At 44.5% G+C, this 20,281-nt stretch overlaps 1 protein-coding gene across 2 annotated transcripts in view; it reads right to left on the bottom strand.

Moving 5' to 3' along the window:
* Positions 1-20,281, bottom strand: part of LOC122936329 (WT1 associated protein) — a 55,333-nt gene that overhangs the window by 20,786 nt on the left and 14,266 nt on the right. For both annotated transcript variants that reach the window (XR_006388915.1, XM_044292477.1), the window contains exons 2-5: positions 15,682-15,717; positions 15,518-15,573; positions 13,704-13,762; positions 2,973-3,100 (exon numbers count right to left, since the gene is read on the bottom strand). Coding sequence is in view for 1 of the 2 variants with exons in the window: in XM_044292477.1 (XP_044148412.1) it covers positions 2,973-3,100; positions 13,704-13,762; positions 15,518-15,573; positions 15,682-15,711 (273 nt within the window). In the remaining variant the exon portion in view is untranslated. The remainder of the gene's footprint in view (positions 1-2,972; positions 3,101-13,703; positions 13,763-15,517; positions 15,574-15,681; positions 15,718-20,281) is intronic.

Raw genomic sequence — 20,281 nt, 5'->3', positions numbered from 1 at the left:
AGAAATCCCTTGCACAAGAAAAAAAGCCAATATATTTCTATTTGAACTAAATATTTTCTTTTTTAGAGCAAACAGGGCCCAAATGGAGGCTGAAAAGGACATGTCCAAGAGGGAACTGTGAGAACTTGTAGGTTTCAATAACTGATAAAAACAGGCCACACTCCCAGATATCCACTGATCTGATCTTCTGAATGTTGGATAAAATCATCTTTAACCTAAGATGCAAATTAAGTTATTATGACAGCCCATGATCTTTGAAGGCTCTCAGGCAGATGCTCTCAGGCAGATGATGGCAAACTGCATGTTAAGCAATGTCTGTGGCAGAGCTAAATAGGAAGCCTGTCAAAACAAAATCATCACAGAAAAGCATTTTATTTACCCGAATTTCACTCTACAAAAGATCCTCCCCCTCCCCCCCATTTCAAATATATGAATGGAAAATGTAATGGTGACACTAAAAAATAAATAAATAAAAATTGTTCTGCAAAAACAATCTGTCATCCAGCTATGTAAACAGAAAGGTGAAAATATTATGGCTCTTATGGCAGGAGGAAAACACAAACACATGCAAATTAGCTGGGACCTATATAGCTAGTGTGTATGGGGGGCCTCTTGGACTCCACTCCAACTGCAGACAGTGAAGCGAGTTAAAGGGAACCTGTCATGTGGATATTTGATTATAATCTAACTAATTATATACAAATCATTAACTACTAAAAAGTGCCTTAGATGAATTCACTTACTGGTGTGACAGATGGTTACCTCATAATATACACACAAAGATGCCGCATGTTAATGAGCCGATTTGAGTCCAGCGTATATTTAATTTAGAGCTATAGCCACTCCCCGCCCACCTGCTGCTGATTCATATGGAAAAAAAATGTCAATTAGCAGCAGGTGGGTGGGGAGAGTCAGGAGCTCAAATATTCAGGACTCATCATTATGAGCTGGAGCTTTTCAATACAAGATGTTGGCAGATTGACTGGGTCAATTAAAGAAAGTGACCCAGCATTTTACTAAGAGAATCAGTCACTTATTTATGTTGCCCTTAGGACACCATAAAATTGGTGACCGGTTCCCTTTAAGTATCGAGCAGTTGGATTTCAACAGGAGTCTTGCAGCAACTTCATCCTCTCTCCCCAATCAGAACATATGCATGCTCAACCAAGCCAAGCTTGCATTGGTATAGGAAGGTCAGGAGACACAACTGAACTGCCAGCTATCTAATGTGTATGGCCAGCTTTAGACCTTAGTGGTCCTGTTTCTTAAATAAACTAGGGCTGCAACGCTTAATTGACGTTATTGATAAAAATTTGTCAATGGGATTAGTTGACGAATCTGGTTATCGAATAAAAATCGGCCGATTCGTTGCTATGCGGGCGGTCAGGTGATATGCCTGCGGATCCCGTAGATCCCGCAGTTAAATGGAATCTGTCACATAGTTTTACCCTATAAAGCTGCGGACATGCAGATAGATCTCTGCAATATACCTCTCCCATAGCTCTGAGTGGTTTTATTTAGTTTAAAAAATGATTTTATAGATATGTAAATTAACCAAGTATGGTGCCCAAGGCGTGGTTACTCATGGTTAAGGAGCCCAGCCACGCCTCCTGTGAAGGAGCCCAGCACCGCCTGCATCCAGGAATCTCCTCCTTGCTCACAAAGTTACAATGCCGTAATCTCACGATGCGCGAGCTAGCGCATGCACAGTGCCGGCAAAGTGTTAGTTCCCTTTGCTGGCATCAGCCTCAGTGAACAAACTGCGCATGCGCTAGCTCGCGCATCGCGAGATTACGGCACTGTGACTTTGTGAGCAAGGAGGAGATTCCTGGATGCAGGCGGTGCTGGGCTCCTTAACCATGAGTAACCACGCCTTGGGCACCAAACTTGATTAATTTACATATCATTTTTTAAACTAAATAAAACCGCTCAGAGCTATGGGAGAGGTATATTGCAGAGATCTATCTGCATGTCCGCAGCTCTATAGGGTAAAACTGGGTGACAAATTCCCTTTAAGTCCCTGACCCTTGACTTTCAGTCCCACCCTCCTCTGACCCTCTGCTCACCAATTAAGTGTTCTAACAAAAATCCTTACTTTGTGAAAATACCTTACCCCTCGTGACTTCCAGGGGTGTGCGCCTCAACTAACTTCCGGGGGCGCGCGCCTCAGCGCAAGTGCACTACCACGGCACTGGTAAGGTAAAATTAAAAGGGAGCGCTGACTCACGGACACCACACATGCGCCCTCAGGGGTAAGGAGATCTGACGGTCTTTTCTCTTTACCCTCACACTGCGTGCCACCTGACGAGCTACGTTGTGCGCATGTTTATGGAGCCTCAGCCCGCCCTGGAGGACCTCACACGTACAACGCTAAGTCCGCCTGCCGTCGGTAGGCCAGTTGCCCACTGTATATAATGTGCTCTGCTAAGGGCTCATGCTGCCACTGTTACTGCCGCATTGCCACAGTGTCCAAGGGCTTTGCACATAGCTATACACATGGGGGTATGTGCAAAGCATTGCACCCTAGTGTCTGTGTCTATAGTACAGACACTATGCAATGCTCTTCCCAGTGTGCACATAACCCCATGTGTATAGTAGGAATGTACATACTAGGATATACAGACTAGTTTCATTAAAATGAAAATAAGCCCCTCCCTCAATAAAAATGAGTCCCCCTTTTCCTATTGTATTTTTATATAATTAATGTCATTTTTATAATTCCGTAACTTCTAAAATTGTTTTAATATAGCCTTTGACAAAAATTACGTGAAAAATTATGCACATTTTGGTGTGCCCCCCCCCCCCCAAAAAATAAAAAATTAATTGACAACTAATCAATTACTCAAACAATCGTTAGCTACAGCTCTAAATAAAAACAATCTTAAAAGAACCCCCTTTAACATAAAAATGTCATCACAGTAATCATATTTCAAGTGATTAAAGAGTTGTATGGAAATGCATTGAGAACTAACCGTGCATTCCTGCATCTCCTGCTCCTTAGTGGCCAATCGCATGACTAATATGTTCTCCCTTCTGGCGGACTCCTGCTGCTGCTGTTTTAGTTTCTCTTCAGATTCTCGAAGGCCGGTTACATCATTAGCTGCAGAGAGAATTTCCAAAAACATGAGACTGATGTTTGCAATATAAATAAAATGGCAAAAGCTAAAATACCTGACCCAATGGAACAATACAAATGTACTTTTTGTTTGGTAACCTGTTGAAAGAGTAAAAGGGGTATTCCAGGGACCCCATCGATCAGAGGAATAAGGACCCCATGAAAGCCCCCTGAAATGAACAGAGTGGCCAGTCGGTCATGCGCACAGCTGCTCTATTTCTATGGGAGTTCTGGAGATAGCCAAGTACAAAGCTTGGCCATCTCCGATGCCCATAGAGAATAAATAGAGCAGCAAAATGGAGAAATGGGACCCCCTGTTCTCATAATCAGTGGGGGTCTCAGTGGTTGGACCCACAGCAATCAGCCATCTTTTCTCCTATCCTGTGGATAGGGGATAAGTTAAACTTGGCACAACCCATTTAAAACAAAAACAACTCAAAATACAGCATGCACTTAGTATAGCATTTACAAATGGAGAAAGACTAGAAGAAAAACTTGATAAAAAAAAAGTGCAAAAACATTTATTGTGGCAGTTTGAGGTGGGGGAGCACATAATTCACAAACACACAAAATGGGTGTGGTAGCCTATGGGATGAGGATTAATACAGAAATTGTGAACTTTGCTGCAATCTACATAAGGCCTACTGTGGATTCTAAAATCTGCAACATGTGAAAAGGACTCTGTAAGCTCAGCGTACTGTACTTTATTGTACACTGTCTACGCGGAATCTAAATGTAAACTAGGCCTACTCCAAGAAGGATCAGTGTTCTGTTAGTCTATGTGAGCATCCCTGTATATGACCATAGGTGCCCTGTGTAATTATTGAATTCAGGTGTTTCAGTCACCTCCATCATACACAGGTCCATATAATAAAGCACATAACCAAGATTCAGAAGAGATGATGCAGCCTTGGAAGGCACACTTGTAAATCGGCTGACCACCTCTATTTTGGCAGCTATGGACATGCACCTAATTCATAATATATTTATGCTAATTTACAAGGGGAAAAAGGCATCTGCTGGAGGCGACCACAGGTGAATGTATTAGTTTTAGAAAAGTCTTTCACTGTCACCGCTCATGACATGTCTGTTTTAATAGCTACAGTACCATACATTCCCCATGTAACAACAATCCCAGAACATCTATTCTTATGAGTATGATGTACCATTACTTTATTATTTCTACTAGAAGTTATGAATGAATTGCTAGCAGTCTGCAGTTAGGCCTCTTTCACATGAGTGTCACGTGTGAGGGCCGGATAGGATGCAGGTGCATCGCGGGAAAACGCTTGATTTTTCCATGCAAGTGCAAAGGGTTTTAACGCGTTTTGCACACGCCATGTTTGGTACCCAGACCCGAACCTGGACTTCTTCACAGAAGTTCGGGTTTGGGTTAGGTGTTGTGTAGATTTTATTATTTTCCCTTATAACATGGTTATAAGGGAAAATAATAGCATTCTTAAAACAGAATGTTTAGCAAAATAAGGATGTAGGGGTTAAAAAAAAAAAATTACATGAAATGTAACTCGCCTCATCCACTTGTTCGTGCTGCCCGACTTCTCTTCTGTCTTCTTTGATGCCCAGGAGGAAAAGGACCTTTGGTGACATCACTGAACTCATCACATGGTCCATCACCATGGTGATGGATCATGTGATGAGCGCAGTGACATCACCAAAGGTCCTTTCCTCCCAGCCCATCAAAGAAGAAAGAGAAGCCGGGCAGCGCGAACAATTGGATGAGGTAAAATAATTTTTAACCCCTCCATCCCCAATTTACTTAGCATTCTGTATTAAGAATGCTATTATTTTCCCTTATAACCATGTTATAAAGTTAAATAATAATGATCAGGACTGCATCCTGATCATCTCCTAGCAACCATGCATGAAAATCGCACCGCATCCGCACTTGCTTGCGATTTTTACGCAGCCCCATTCACTTCTATGGGGTCTGCGTTGCGTGAAAAAACACACAATATAGAGTATGCTGGGATTTTCATGCAACACACAAGCGATGCGAGAAAATCACCGCTCATGTGCACAGCCCCATAGAAGTGAATGGGTCTGGATTCAGTGCGCGTGCAATGCATTCACCTCACACACTGCACCTGCGCGGAAATCTGAACCCTTAGGCCTCTTTCACACAGGCGAGAGGGATGTTACCAGTTGGGGTTGTTAACCTGCAGTCTGAAAATGGCAGCACTGATTGGATAGTCAGTCTGTGCAGGTACACACCCCTAACTGTACCCTTACTGTAGACTTCTAGCAATTTAGTCCTAATTTCTAGTTGACATAATACAATAATGGTACATCCTAGAGCAATAAGACGACATGCTCCAAACTTATTACATGTGGAATGCCTGTACTGTAGATATTGAAACAGACATGTCAGGAGCAGTGACAGATCCTCTTAAGAGAATACAAGGATCAATCGACACCGATAATGACGGTGTATCCGAAGAGTAGACCGTGAATATTGTGACCTTGGACAACACCATTAAGTTCACAATTCTGTACTGATAAATTGTTTAAAGGGGTTGTGCAACCCTCCCCCACACTTTACCAGACCTGTAAGGAGAAGATGACTTACCTGCTTCCGGCACTGGCTCCCTGCGCCTTTCCCTACAGGCCTGCTGCGATGCTCCACTGGGTTCCCTTGATGTACACATCCGGTTTGACATTGCTACAGCCAATCACTGGCCACGGAAGACTGGATCCTCTTGTGTAATGTGACCATTTTTATGACGCTGGGGAGTCGGCCACCAAACGGGTAAGCAACTGACTGTGGCGATGTCAAACCAGATGTTTACGGTGAGGGAGCCAGGTGGAGCATTGCAGTCCTGGAAGAGAAGGAGCAGGGAGCCAGTCATCTTCCCTTTACAGGTCCTGTAAGGTGGACAACCCCTTTAAATGTTATAACTCGCATATCACCTATCCAGATAAGTGATAAATAACTACTGGAACCCCCACAAGTAAAAAGTTCCTGCTCTGTGAAACCACCAATTAATTCACTGTCCTTGGGAATGTGAATATGCCATAAATCAGGAATGCTCAACCTGTGGCCCTCCAGCTGTTGTAAAACTACAACTCCCACAATGCCCTTCTGTAGGATGATAGTTGTATATTTTCAGGGAATGATGGCAGTTGTAGTTTTTCAACACCTGGAGGGCCGCAGGTTGAGCATGCCTGCCATAAATGACTCTTTCAGGATTAACGCTTTAAAGTGGGTTGGCTACTTTAAAGTGGCACTGTACTTTCAGTAAGCTTTTGATAGGTCATAGGGACATATCAAAAATTTAGATAGGTGGCGGTCTGAGTGCAGAGAACCCCACGATCTCTAGAACCCGCTCTCTCCTCGCTGCACAAGATGGGCCCATAGACATTCTATTGAATCCATCTTGCTTCCTGTCCAGCAGAGAGGAGAGAGAATGCACGTCTCTCCCCTCATTCTTGAGATCAGTGGGGGTCTCAGATTTCCACCGATCTAAACTTCTTATATGTCCCTATGAAATACTGAAAGTACAGTGCCAAGATCATTTTTAAAAGGGTTTTCCAATCCCTATAATGACCCCCCCCCCCCCCCCCCCCCCCCCCCCCCCCCCATGCCTGAGCCCCTCATATATAATATACTAACCTGCTCCCCGGAACCCGCGTCGCTCTGGTTCCCTGCACTGCCACCGCTGCATCTGCCAGAGTCAGCCAACAGCAGGCCGCATCGGGGACTAGTCTCCCTAGCATTGCGGGCAATGGGGAGATGCAGAGGCGGCCATACAGGGATCTGGATCAACGAGGGTGCAGGGAATCAGGTAAGTATAAGACCTGGGTATTTGGGGGGGGATTTTAGGGGTTGGAAAACCCCTTAAATTGTGCTGTAAATGGCATTATAAGGCACTTACTAATTTATTTTTCTCAAGGGATCAGCCGTAATATCTGCCTCTGTAGAGCTCTACCCCATAACAATGCCATGGCACGGGACACTACATTGTTAGGGAAGGGGGGGGGGGGATGTAGCGAGTTACTGTACCCATTACAGAAGATAAGGAAATTTTTGGCCTGAAGTGATATGCATGGATTCCCAATATAGGAGGGCAGAGAAGGAATCATGCGGACACCGTTTTAACTGTACATCCCAACATTCACATTAATATTAGAAAAACCCTCCCAAAAATGTCATTTTTTTATTCTACATTTTGAATTTATGCCTGAAGTAAATATAGTATGAGCACAACTTAAAGGGAACCTGTCACTGGGATTTTGTGTATAGAGCTGAGGACATGGGTTGCTAGATGGCCGCTAGCACATCCGCAATATCCAGTCCCCGTAGCTCTGTGTGCTTTTATTGTGTAAAAAAACCGATTTGATACATATGCAAATTAACCTGAGATGAGTCCTGCACGTGAGATAAGTCAGGGACAGGACTCATCTCAAGTTAATTTGCATATGTATCAAATCGTTTTTGTTTTTTTACACAATAAAAGCACACAGAGCTACGGGGACTGGGTATTGCGGATATGCTAGCGGCGATCTAGCAACTAATGTCCTCAGCTCTATACCCCAAATCCTGGTGATGGGTTCCCTTTAAGCTACTTTCACACTAGCGTTCGGGGCTCCACTTGTGAGTTCCGTTTGAAGGCTCTCACAAGCGGCCCCGAACGCATCCGTATGGCCCCAATGCATTCTGAGTGGATGCGGATCCGCTCAGAATGCCTCAGTCTGGCACAGTTTGGCCTCCACTCCGTTTAGCAGGCGGACACCCGAACGCTGCTTGCCGGAGCCAAACAAAGTTTGAAGTTGACACAATATGGCTCAATTTCAAACGGATCCGTCCCCCATTGACTTTCAATCTAAAGTCTGGACGGATCCGTCTGACTAACTTTCATACTTAGAATTTTTTCAGAAATATAATGCAGACGGATCCGTTCTGAACGGATCCCATCGTCTGCATTATAGGAGCGGACGGATCCGCTCTGAACGCAAGTGTGAAAGTAGCTTTAGGTGAATTAAGTGCATTTTAACCCCTTTGTCACCTAATTTTGCCTTAAAGGGGTTGTGCAGGCAGTATTTATTGATGACCTATCCTCAGGATAGCTATTCAATATCTGATAGACAGGGCTCTGACACCCGGCACCCCTGCCGATCAGCTGTTTGAAGAGGAGGCAGTGCTCCATGCAAGCTCTGCTTCCTCTTTATTACAATGCATGCCGTCTCCCTTGCAGTGGTGGTGCAATGTAATTACAAGTACTTGCTTCATTCAAATGAATAGACTGAGTACTTGTAATTACACTGCTCCTCTGAGACTTCCAAGATGACGGGCAGTGTAACGGAAAGGAAGCAGAGCTTGCATGGAGCGCCGCCTCCTCTTTAAACAGCTGATCGTTGGGAGTTCCAGACCCACACTGATCATATATTGAGGTCTTATCCCAAGTATAGGTCATCAATAAATATTGCCTGCACAACTAACAATTTTTTCTTCAATTTAGCTGTATAAAGACCTTGAATTTTTTTTGCGGTCTTTTATTTAAATAATTTTGAGGTACATATAAAATATTAAATGAGTTATGTTATTTTTAGGGATGAAGATTAAAAAACACACAAACAGCAATTTCAACATTATTTTGTGAGATTTATTTTTATGGCATTCAATGTGCGGTGTAATATGTGGGTCGGACAATTACAATGATGCCAATTTTTCATAGCTTTTAGCATGAGAAAGGCTCTAGTTCTGAGCCGAAACGTTGCGCTGCCCACATGGGTGAATAAAAGGTGATTGTTTATTCATTTATTTCCTGGAGTGCTGCCTATTTTTGTATTGAAAGGACTGCTTATCCTTTGGGCCATGCACCCTTCCATTGATTGAATCCTCTGTGCCGCCTTATTTTTCTATATATATCCATTTATTTTTTTAACGGATACGGAGAAGTAAATAACCGCCAAGCCAGGAAAAATACCCTAAACCAATTTCAGTGCTGCCCCTGTGCCATTAAAGGGGTTGTCCGGGTTCAGAGCTGAACCCGGACATACCCTTATTTTCACCCCGGCAGCCCTCCTGAGCCTGGCATCGGAGCATCTCATACTCCGATGCGCTCCTGTGCCCTGCGCTAGATCGCGCAGGGCACAGGCTCTTGTGTTTACAATAACACACTGCCGGGCGGTAACTTCCGCCCAGCAGTGTGTTCGGTGACGTCACCGGCTCTGAGGGGCGGGCTTTAGCTCTGCCCTAGCCGTTTTACTGGCTAGGGCAGAGCCAAATCCCGCCCATCAGTGCCGGTGACGTCACCGGGGTTCCTGTCAGCCCCATAGAGAGCCCCGGTACGTCACCGGAACTCAGAAAAATGCCTTTGCCCTGCGCGATTTAGCGCAGGGCAAAGGAGAGCATCGGAGCATGAACTGCTCCGATGCTCATGTCAGGGGGGCTGCCGGGGGGGAAATGGAGGGCTGTCCAGGTTCAGCTCTGAACCTGGACAACCCCTTTAAGCCCTATGCAGGAGCCCTACTTACCCTGGTTTGCAAATGAGTTTCTTGGTGACAGTGAGTGAACAGGTCTGTGAGAAGTCAATTTCATAGATATATAAAAAGGAAGATGTATTGGATTCCTCTCTAGTAATAATTGCTATTACTGTAGGGTATTGGGTATCGCTAGAAAAACGGTCTGCAAATTGTATGATAAAGATCTGGTATGGACAGGATAGGGGCAATGTAAAAAGGAAACTTTATTGTTTATACTCACTCAGTCTCTTACACAATATTCCTTACAGGCCTCTACTGCTATGGTGTCTCATCCACAACAATCCACATTCCCTCACACAAGTTTAAAGGCACAGAGCATGGTACATCACCCAACATGACGCGCCATCATGGGTACAAATGCTGGTAGATATAATAGCATGCATAAATATAACATGGCATTCTGTCACGTTTAGGGTTGTTTTGTTACCAAAACTTTGATTCGGTTTCGATACCATAAAAAAGTATTGCGATACTAGATACCATGCAATAAAATAAATAAAGCTGTGTGCATTTTATGGAACGTCCGGCCCATAATCGAACAGTCCTATCCTTTTTTTTTGGGAGGGCGACACAAGCAGGCTAAAAAGAAATGGCGAATTGCATGGTTTTTATTTATTTTTCTGTTACACCGCATATTTTTTTATTTTATGCACTTATATAGTGCGGACATATTCCGCAGCACTTTACAGACATTAGCCTCACAATCTAAGATCCCTATCAATATGTCTTTGGAGTGTGGGAAGAAACCAGAGAACATACAAACTCCATGCAGATGTTGTCCATGGTCAGATTCGAACCAGCGCTGCAAGACACCAGTGCTAACCAATGAGCCACCGTGCTGCCCGTAGGAGATTTTAATAGTTTTCAGACGTGGCAATATGCAATATTTATTTTTTGTTTATATATATTCTGCCGCCTGTATCTGTGATGTATTAAACGTCAGTTATCATTGGTGGCGCAGTGCGCCCACCCCTCCTCTTCGTTCCCATTGGAGGCAGCAGCGGCACAGGGGGGAGGGGAGAGAGAGACTCCTTCCTTCTCTCCATGCTGCTGAGGGAACATGGCTGCGCCGAGAGCAGCGCGATCCATGTTCTCCGATACTGAGCTGTGCAGCAGCACAGCCCAGTATCGTTAAAAGGCAAATCCCGACAAAAGTATCGATTGGGTATCGAAAATTCAACACATTGTAAAAAATATTTTTTTTAAAAAGGTGCTCAAGCCCTTTAAGTAGGATTTAGAAATCATTAGGATTAAATAAAATAAAAAAATAAACACTTACACGAGGTGCTCATTTTTTCCAATGCTCCCTGATGCACTCCTGTCTGACATATGACAGATCCAGCATAACACCATGAATTCCACACAATGCCAGAAAGGAAAGCTTAAAAGGGGCATTATCATCTTAATGATCACTGTTAAATCTGTTAATGATTTAACAGTGATCATTTTTCTAAATATATTTCATTAACAAATCCCCACCCCTTAGAAAAAAATAAACCTATACTTACCTGACTGTTGTCTTTCCACTTCCCTGGTTACGGACATACGTATACTGGATACGTATACTATACTGGCCAGGAAGAAGTCACCAGGGCGCATGCGTGGACTCTGTGTGCGCGTTCAGTATAGCGCGCGGCCCGGCCGGGAGAAGACATCAATCAAGATGGAGTCCGCCCCCTGCCGAGTGCCGAAACCAGGAAGTGGATGGCGCGCCGGGAGCAGGTAAGTATAAACCTGCGTGTTGAGAAAACCCCTTTACTGCAGACCATGTTAACATTTTGAGACAACAGTATACAAAGAAGGCACGCCAGGGTCCTGGGTGAATCTGACCAAGGACAACATCTGCATGGGGTTTGTATGTTCTCTCCATGTTTGTGTCCTCCGGGTTTTCCGATTTCCTCCCACACTCCAAAGACATACTGATAGGGACCTTAGATTGTGAGCCCCATTGGGGACAGTTGGATGCTAAAGTCTGTAAAGTATTGCAGAATATAGTAGTGCTATACAAGTACTGTATTTTTCGGATGGCACCGCCATGTGGGGGAAGGAATCTGTGGATGGCACCGCCGCGCGCGCGGGGGGAGGAAATCTGTGGCTGGCAATGCCATGTGGGGAGGGGGGGGGGAATTGCGTCTTATGAGGCGAAATATACGGAAAATAAATAAACTAATAGGGTTCAGGCAAGCAGCTTTAAAGAGGTTATCCAGTAAAAGATATTTATGACATCCTCGGGATAGGTCATCAGTATCAGATATGCGGGGGTGCGACACCCAGGACCCCTACCCAGCTGTTAGAAGAGGCCTTGAGCACCATAGCCTCTTTCTAAGCCAATGACATCACTGTACATCAGTCACATGGCCTAGTTGCAGCTCAGCCCCATTTAAGTCAATGGGGCTGAGCCTCAATACAAAGCACAGCCACTATATGATGTATGGCCCTGTCCTTGGAAAGCTGCCAGGAGCAGGCATCACTCACCTGAGCTCTGGTGAGAGCAGTGGCTCTCTGAAAAAGCTGACCGGCAGGGATGCCGGGACCACACTGATGTGATAACAGTGACCTATCCTGAGGATCCGTAGGATAGGTAATAATTATCATTTCCTAGATAACCCTTTAAAGGACACACCTACTTTCCTAGGAAAAAACATATGCAGGTTCTGCATCCAATTCAAACAGCAACATTTTGAACAGGAACAAGGGGGAGACTAAATTTTACGCTTGTTTTTTAAATATCCTGCAGTGCTGGAGGATACAACAAATTTATAGCAATGCAGAGACCTCATCATAAATTATGCGCACCTTCAGCGGTCCATGTGCCAGAGTGAAATCTATTGCTCATATGAAGATAAATAAGCAGAACCACTGGTCTCGCCCACTCCCCACGCACCTTTTCAGAGAAAGGCAAGGTCGGCACATAATTTGTTGCAAGTAGCATTCAAACACTTTTCTGCCTAAGGGCTCATGCCCACAAACGTAAAGGCTCTGTGCCCGTGCTGAGGACCGCAAATTGTGGTATGCAATGCATGGGCACCGACCATGGGGTAGCCGCATGCGGATCCATTCACTTGGAAGGGGTCCGCAATCCGCACTGCAAAAAAACAGTAGTGCGTGCAATACTTTTATGCGGTGCGGAGGGACAGCCAGAAACACCACGGAAGCACTCCGTAGTGCTTCCTTGAAATTCTGATCCGTGCTTCCGCACCCCATCTCTGGATTTCTGGACCTATTCAAGTGAATGGGTCCGCATCTGTGATGCGGAATGCACATGGCTTGTGACCAGTGTATTGCGGAACAGCCATATGCGGTCCGCAGCATGGGCACGAGATCATAAATCTTCCCCAAAGTGTTAGAGGACCCGTCACCAGAAAATACTATACAATCTGAAAGCACCATATTTTAGAGCAGGAAAAGTTGAGCAGATTGATATAACAATTTTACAATGGAACTCAATGGTGAACAGATGCCACTGTACGGCATCAGTCTGAAAAACGTGATATAAATGTATAAGGCTGGATTGACATCTCTGCTTTTTTACCTACTGTGCATGAAATTGGTAGAGGAGGGAGAGGTTATCAGTGATTGATTGCAGTGTGTGTATAAGTCTACATGGAGAGATAGCCGTCAGTCACTGATTACACCTCCCCTCCTGTACCAATAGCTCTTCACAGGATGTGAAAATAACCAAAGATATGAAAGTATAAATTACAGGTTTTACTGAATCTTCTCTCACAAATATATAAATCTGCCCAGCTCCTCCTACTCTATAACATGCTGCTTTCAGTTTGCATTGCATTTTGAGTTTGCATTGCATTTTGTAGTGACAGGTCCTCTTTAACAGGTGTTAATGCTGACACACGCATAATATATATAAAAATAAAAATCAATTAGCACCGTAACACAGGCAAGTATTGTAACAATTACAAAATACAAGTTTTAAATGAAAACATATTTCTGTATATACAGCAAAATAAAGTTATGTTTTCAGTTCTATTGGAAAAATGCACTTTCAAACCAAATGAATGATAATATTCATGAAAAACAGGGAGAGAAAAAAGTGAATCTCAATACTTTTGAATGACAGACTTACAATTCAGATCAGTGTACTTGTTCTCAAGAGCTTGAACATAAGCTTCATATTGCTTCCATCTAAAACAAAACAATATATGTTTTACCAAAAGGCATTAACACATTCATGCTTCCTTTGGCATAAATGATAGCTTGCCACTATGGCCTCATTCACACGACTGTATTTTGAGTTTGCGACCGATTTACATTTTTTGCGGATTGCACATGGACCCATTCTTTGCAGAAAATGTTGAGAGCACACAAAGGTCATCCATGTGCTGTCCGCATCCATGCAGCAGTTCTGCAAATTCCAGACACTAATACCCATTTCTATAATGGAGACTGAGGAAAGTGCTGGTTGAACACAGCCAGTATTTGCATTTTAAAGGGGTTGTCTCATGTCAGACAATGGGGGAATATCGCCCGCTGTGGGACCTGGGAGCCCCTAAAGTGGTGGAGGGCGCAATGCGCATGGGCAGCCACCCTCCATTCATTTCTACTGGACCGTCGAAAATACCTGAGCCCAAAGTAGTGAATGGAAGCAGTGGACGGTCATGCGTGGTGTGCGCCCATTCACTTTTATGGGGAGAGCGTTTGGTGGTAGCTGGAGCGGAATCCTTCAGCCACCACTTTGTGGGGCTCCGTTTACAGCTGGAACTGGCACCTATCAAACAATGGGGCATATCCTAGCAATACATCCCCACTGAGATGAGACAACCCCTTTAAAAGATCTGCGGACCACAAAATGGCAATTTGCATGAATCCTAAAGCACAAGCAAAGTGGTATACTTATTTTGTTACCATGTTCAGTCCAATTAATAAAATAAGGCAAGGCACAAGTATTAAAAACTCTATAATCATCAAGTTACCCATCACATTACTAGACCTCAACGTTCAAGGGTACTAGAATTTAAGATTAAAGGGAATCTGTGACCATGATTTTGGTCCATTTTCTACAGCAATACATGAGTAGTATTGCAGAAATGGAGTCAGATATCTATTTTTAATTTCCTACTGCCCCCCATTCTCCTGCTGGCATAGCTCAGAGCTCCATTGAAATAAAGTGTCAGGACTGCAGTGCATGTACACAAGGCCTCTTCATTATGTCAGCACAGCTCTCCAGACTGTATTTCAGTGCAGCTTTGAGCGCTGACAGTCACACTCTGTATTACTGTACAGAGTAATGCAGATTCCCATGAAATTTTTTTACACCTATGGCCTTAAAGGAGTAAAGCATAATAAAATATTTGACCAAATAAGGCTACTTTCACACTAGCGGTCGGGTGTCCGCTTGTGAGCTCCATTTGAAGGGGCTCACAAGCGGCCCTGAACGCATCCGTCCAGCCCTAAAGCATTCTGAGTGGACGCGGATCCGCTCAGAATGCATCAGTCTGGCAGCGTTTAGCCTCCGCTCCGCTCAGCAAGCGGACACCTGAACGCTGCTTGCAGCGTTCGGGTGTCCGCCTGGCCGTGCGGAGGCAAGCTGATCCGTCCAGACTTACAATGCAAGTCAATGGGGACGGATCCGTTTGAAGATGACACAATATGGCTCAATCTTCAAACGGATCCGTCCCCCATTGACTTTCAATGTAAAGTCTGGACGGATCCGTTCAGGCTACTTTCACACTTAGAATTTTTTTTTTACAATATAATGCAGACGGATCCGTTCTGAACGGATCCACCGTCTGCATTATATGAGCGGATCCGTCTCAGACGGATCCGCTCTGAACGCAAGTGTGAAAGTAGCCTAAAAATGTGGGTGGAAATATGCAAGTTTAATAGTATCTAACAGTTAAACTGTATATACAAAACCTTGTTTTTTTTTATATTTCATACCTTTGAAGGAGTTCTTCCCTTGGCAAGACTTTAAAATCTGCTTCACTGAGCCGAACCTGCACAAAGCCAAATGTAAAGTTTAATTACAAAACCAAAAATACTGCAAAAAGAAAACATGAAGAAAAATTACTTGCAGAGTGAAAATGTAAAAAATTTGGGCTAACCTTTTTTGGAAGTGGTTCTTCGTTGGTCATTGTGACCTATAAAATAAGAAACATTTCAAATGACTTAACCTTGTGTTAAAAAGACATGATCCACCCAGTAACAATACAACCAGACCAACATTCAGCAGATGTGCATCCAGAAGAAGGGCAGAGGACAAGGCTTTCTAATGTATTTCAATAAATCACAGCGCCCCCCATTCGTCAATAGGGGACCAGCAAAGCTAAATTCTGACCCCTCTGCCCTCCATACAAGGAAGTGATTTTTATCTAAAATCTCAGTGGCATAACACTGTATTGAGAGGCACCAAAATGATGATCTACGACAACTCACAGAGGGATGGTCAAGGTGGTCATTTTTATACTGCTGTAGTCTGGCTCAGCCACGATGCAAAATGGCAGCCTGGTTTTGCCCGTCAACTCAGTATATTATCACACAATACCAAATGTACCTATTGCACTTTAATGATGGAACAGAATTGAAATGCTACAATTTTATTCTCACACAGTGTAAGTAACAGATCTGAGGGAAAAAGCTGGTAAATTAGTCGTATGTTCTACAGTAAGGCTGTATCATGGGAAAACCTTGTTTATCTGAGAGGATGCAGTCATCTGTGTGTTGAGCATCTGCATGCCAGCTGTACCATCTAATTAGGAAGGCAATGAAAGATTTCCATAATCTGAACCTACCACATTCACTTAGAAAACATGCAGAAGCTTGCTTTTTCAGTGGTAAATCTTTTTAAAGGGTATTCTAGTGGCATAATTTTAAATAAAAAGAGGTTGGAAAGGGTTAACCAACAGTTCGTAGTTAACCTTACCGATCCTCCGCTGCTGAATGGTTGCCACTACTCCCCAATTACTGTGCTCGGTCTTGGCACACCAGAAATGGCTTGGGCTGGCTGAGGCGGGTCACCGCAGGAAATTGTGAACAGTAAGCACCAGAGGATCGGTAAAGCAAGTCCTCACCGTTTGTTATTTTAGTCCTCTCCAACCTCATTTTTAACGTTAAGCCACCTTAATATCCTGTTAAACTGGAGGTATTTTGCTTAAAAGGGACACCGTCACCTGGATTTTACTTACTGAGCTAACATCACCACATCAGTCTACACAATATACAATATATACTAGTATTACTGCCCTGTGTCTTTTATTTGGTCTATAAAGTCGGTTTTATTAATATGTAAAGTACCTCAATAAGGAGTCCAAGGGGGCGTCCCTCCGGCAGTTTGAGCCCAGAAGCTCCCATTACTTCGGAGCCCAGCGCCAACGTAATGTTTGTGCAGCTGGCGCATGCGCAATGAGTTTTGGGAGACCGATGTCAGGAGGCCCTAACAGTGTATGGAGCCAGAAATGTAAAGCTCTGTTCACTGTGTGATGCAATTCGGGGTAGTGCAGCTCAGCACCCATTCACTTGTTGGGTGTTGAAGCCCCACCCTTATGATATTGATGACCTGTTGTGAGGATGGGGCATCTGTATCTAGAACAGGGATTAGCAACCTCCAGGACTCCAGCTGTTCCAAAACTACAACTCCCAGAATGCTTCATTCACTTCTGTGGGGGTTAAAAGAACAGCCGAGCAGGTTTGCAAGCTGGGAGTTGCTGAAGTGCCGGAGGTTGCTGATCCTTGATCTAGAACCTGGACAAGTTGAACAACCCCTTTAACTATGAACAATATTTGAGGGACAACTAGGCTTGAGCAGTAAACCGGTGTCCACGATATACCGCTGTATTAAGAAACGGCGATATCCCAGTTTCTAAATAAGCGCGATATTTGGTGACATCACAGGCGCGGTCATATGCGTGCTGACCGCTTTTAAATCTGTCAGCCCGCCCCTACATCGTGCATATGCGTACCGTACACATTACTTCCTGCAGTGGCCGCCCCCGGCTCCTCCTCGCTCCCATATTCAAGTCTCCGCCCACTGGCCGAGCACAGGAGCAATGCGCGCAAAGTCAGTCAGCAATCTGTGTCCAAGCCAAGGCGGGGGAAGAGGAGTGAGAGACCCTAATGGCCCAGGGGTCAGAAATAAAGGTTGGACTGTATGTCTTCTGCGGCCCTGGCCCTGCCTGCAAGCTGCACTGCACATGGTGAAGACATTATTATACTGATGGTGGAGGGGTTACAAATTGTTGTCCCATACAGTATAATGTCACCTTGTGGCCCCCTTACAGTACTGTGGCTGCCTCCATACAGTGTAAGGTCTCCCTTGTGGCAGCAGCCACAAGGAGACGTTACACTGCACGGGGGCAGCCACAAGGAGACGTTACACTGCACGGGAGCCACCAAGTGACATACTGTATGTACTGTTAGTAACCCCTCCACCATCAGTATAATTATGTCTTGTGGCCCCCATACAGTAATGTCGTCTTGTTGCTCCTGTATGGATGCCATCACCATGTGAAGTGCAGCTTGCAGGCAGGGCCAGGGACGCAGAAGACAGACAGTCCAACCTTTATTTCTAACACCTGGGCCATTAGGGTCTCTCACTCCTCTTCCCCCGCCTTGGCTTGGACACGGATTGCTGACTGACTTTGCGCGCATCGCTCCTGTGCTCGGCCAGTGGGCGGAGACATGAATATGGGAGCGAGAAGGAGCAGGGGGCGGCCGCTGCAGGAAGTAATGAGTACGGTACGCATATGCACGATGTAGGGGCGGACTGACACAGATTTAGAAGCGGTCAACACGCATATGACGTCACCAAATACTGCAGGGATATCGCCGTTTCTTAATACCACGGTATATCGTGGACACCAGTTTACCGCTCAACCCCAGTTGTCCCTCAAATATTGTTCATAGTTAAAGGGGTTGTTCAACTTGTACAGGTTCTGGACAAGGATCAGCAACCTCTGGCACTTCAGCAACTCCCAGCTTGCAAACCTGCTCGGCTGTTCGTCTAACTCCCACAGAAGTGAATGAAGCATTCTGGGAGTTGTAGTTTCTGAACAGCTGGAGTCCTGGAGGTTGCTAATCCCTGTTCTAGATACAGATGCCCCATCCTCACAACAGGTCATCAATATCATAAAGGGTGGGGGTTCGACAGCCAACAAGTAAATGGGTGCTGAGCTGCACTACCCCGAATTGCATCACACAGTGAACAGAGCTTTACATTTCTGGCGCCATACACTGTTAGGGCCTCCTGACATCGGCCTTACAAAACTCATTGCGCATGCGCCAGCTGCACAAACATTATGTTGGCGCTGAGCAGTGAATAAATTAGCAGTGGAGTGGTGCTGAGCTCCGAAGTAATGGGAGCTGCTGGGCTCCAACTGCCGGAGGGACTCCCCCTTGGGCTCCTTATTGAGGTACTTTACATAGTAATAAAACTGACTTTATAGACCAAATAAAAGACACAGGGCAGTAATACTAGTATATATTGTAGAGACTGATGTGGTGATGTTATTAGCTCAGTAAGTAAAATCCAGGCGACAGTGTCCCTTTAAAGAAACACTCTCAAAAACGTATTCTTTGACCTGTTAGAAAGATACATGATGTAAACTGTAGTAAAGGTGATTTTCTTACCAGAGACTGTATTTGTAGGTTATCCCCCGCTTCTGATCTTCAGCTGTGTTATGTGACCAGCATCTTCCAATTAACACAGCATCCTATGTGTGGACAGGAAGCCCATTTTTCTATGTATTCCTATGGGAGCCCCATAGTCTGTCAGTATCATAGGAATGACTTTCTGCCCTCATGACACAGCTGAGGATCAGAAGGGGGTTATAGCTCACAAATACAGTCATTGATAAGATTACCTACCGTCTCTACAGTTTACATCATGTACCTTTCTAACAGGTCACAGTATAACATTTTGTGGGAGTGCTACTTTAGAGCATCAGTCACTTAATGAGAAACTAAGGCTACAATGGGCAAATACATGCACTGTTTTGGGCTGTACCATATGCTGAATTTAAAGGTGTTTTCCGGGCTTTCCTATATTGAAGACCTATCTTCAGGATAGGTCATCGATATCAGTTTGGCGGGGGTCCGACACCCGACCAGCTGTATGAGGAGACAGTGCATAGACAGACAGCATCAGTGAACAGGAAGAGAGAAGGGAGATGGCATTGCCATTGTGGGGGTGCCAGACTCCCGCCGATCTAATATTAATGATCTATCCTGAGGATAGGCCAACAATATAGGAGAGCCCGGAGAACCCCTTTAAATCTAACATGCAAAGCTATAGAGTAGTGGTCTGCAATGTGCCTTACTAGCTGATGGAAAATGAGACTTTCGGTGTACCCTGACCGCCAACAACTTGGGAGCTACAGTAGCATATAAAGTAGACCTTGTACACCAGTGCAGTGACAGGTCAGACTGCCAGAGGTGTGCCCCATCACCAGCAGGCCTCCGATATTAAAGGCTTCTTGTTCTGCAAGGGTTGCATAATACAAGGGCGTCTAGGCATGAACATACAGAATGGACAACCTTTGGTCAGCATCTTTACGAAGCACCATATTTATAAGTGGCTTCGTACAAATTACTTGCAGTGAAAATTATAATGTGATTGGTAATTACTCATATGAGCTCAGATATATCCATTTATTTTTTTACTGATAGATGCTCTTTGAATACTGGGAATATTAATGGTTCGATTAAAGA

Source organism: Bufo gargarizans, chromosome 4, assembly GCF_014858855.1.
Source record: "Bufo gargarizans isolate SCDJY-AF-19 chromosome 4, ASM1485885v1, whole genome shotgun sequence".
NCBI classification, from domain to species: domain Eukaryota; kingdom Metazoa; phylum Chordata; class Amphibia; order Anura; family Bufonidae; genus Bufo; species Bufo gargarizans.
This window is presented reverse-complemented; position numbering and strand designations above follow the sequence as displayed.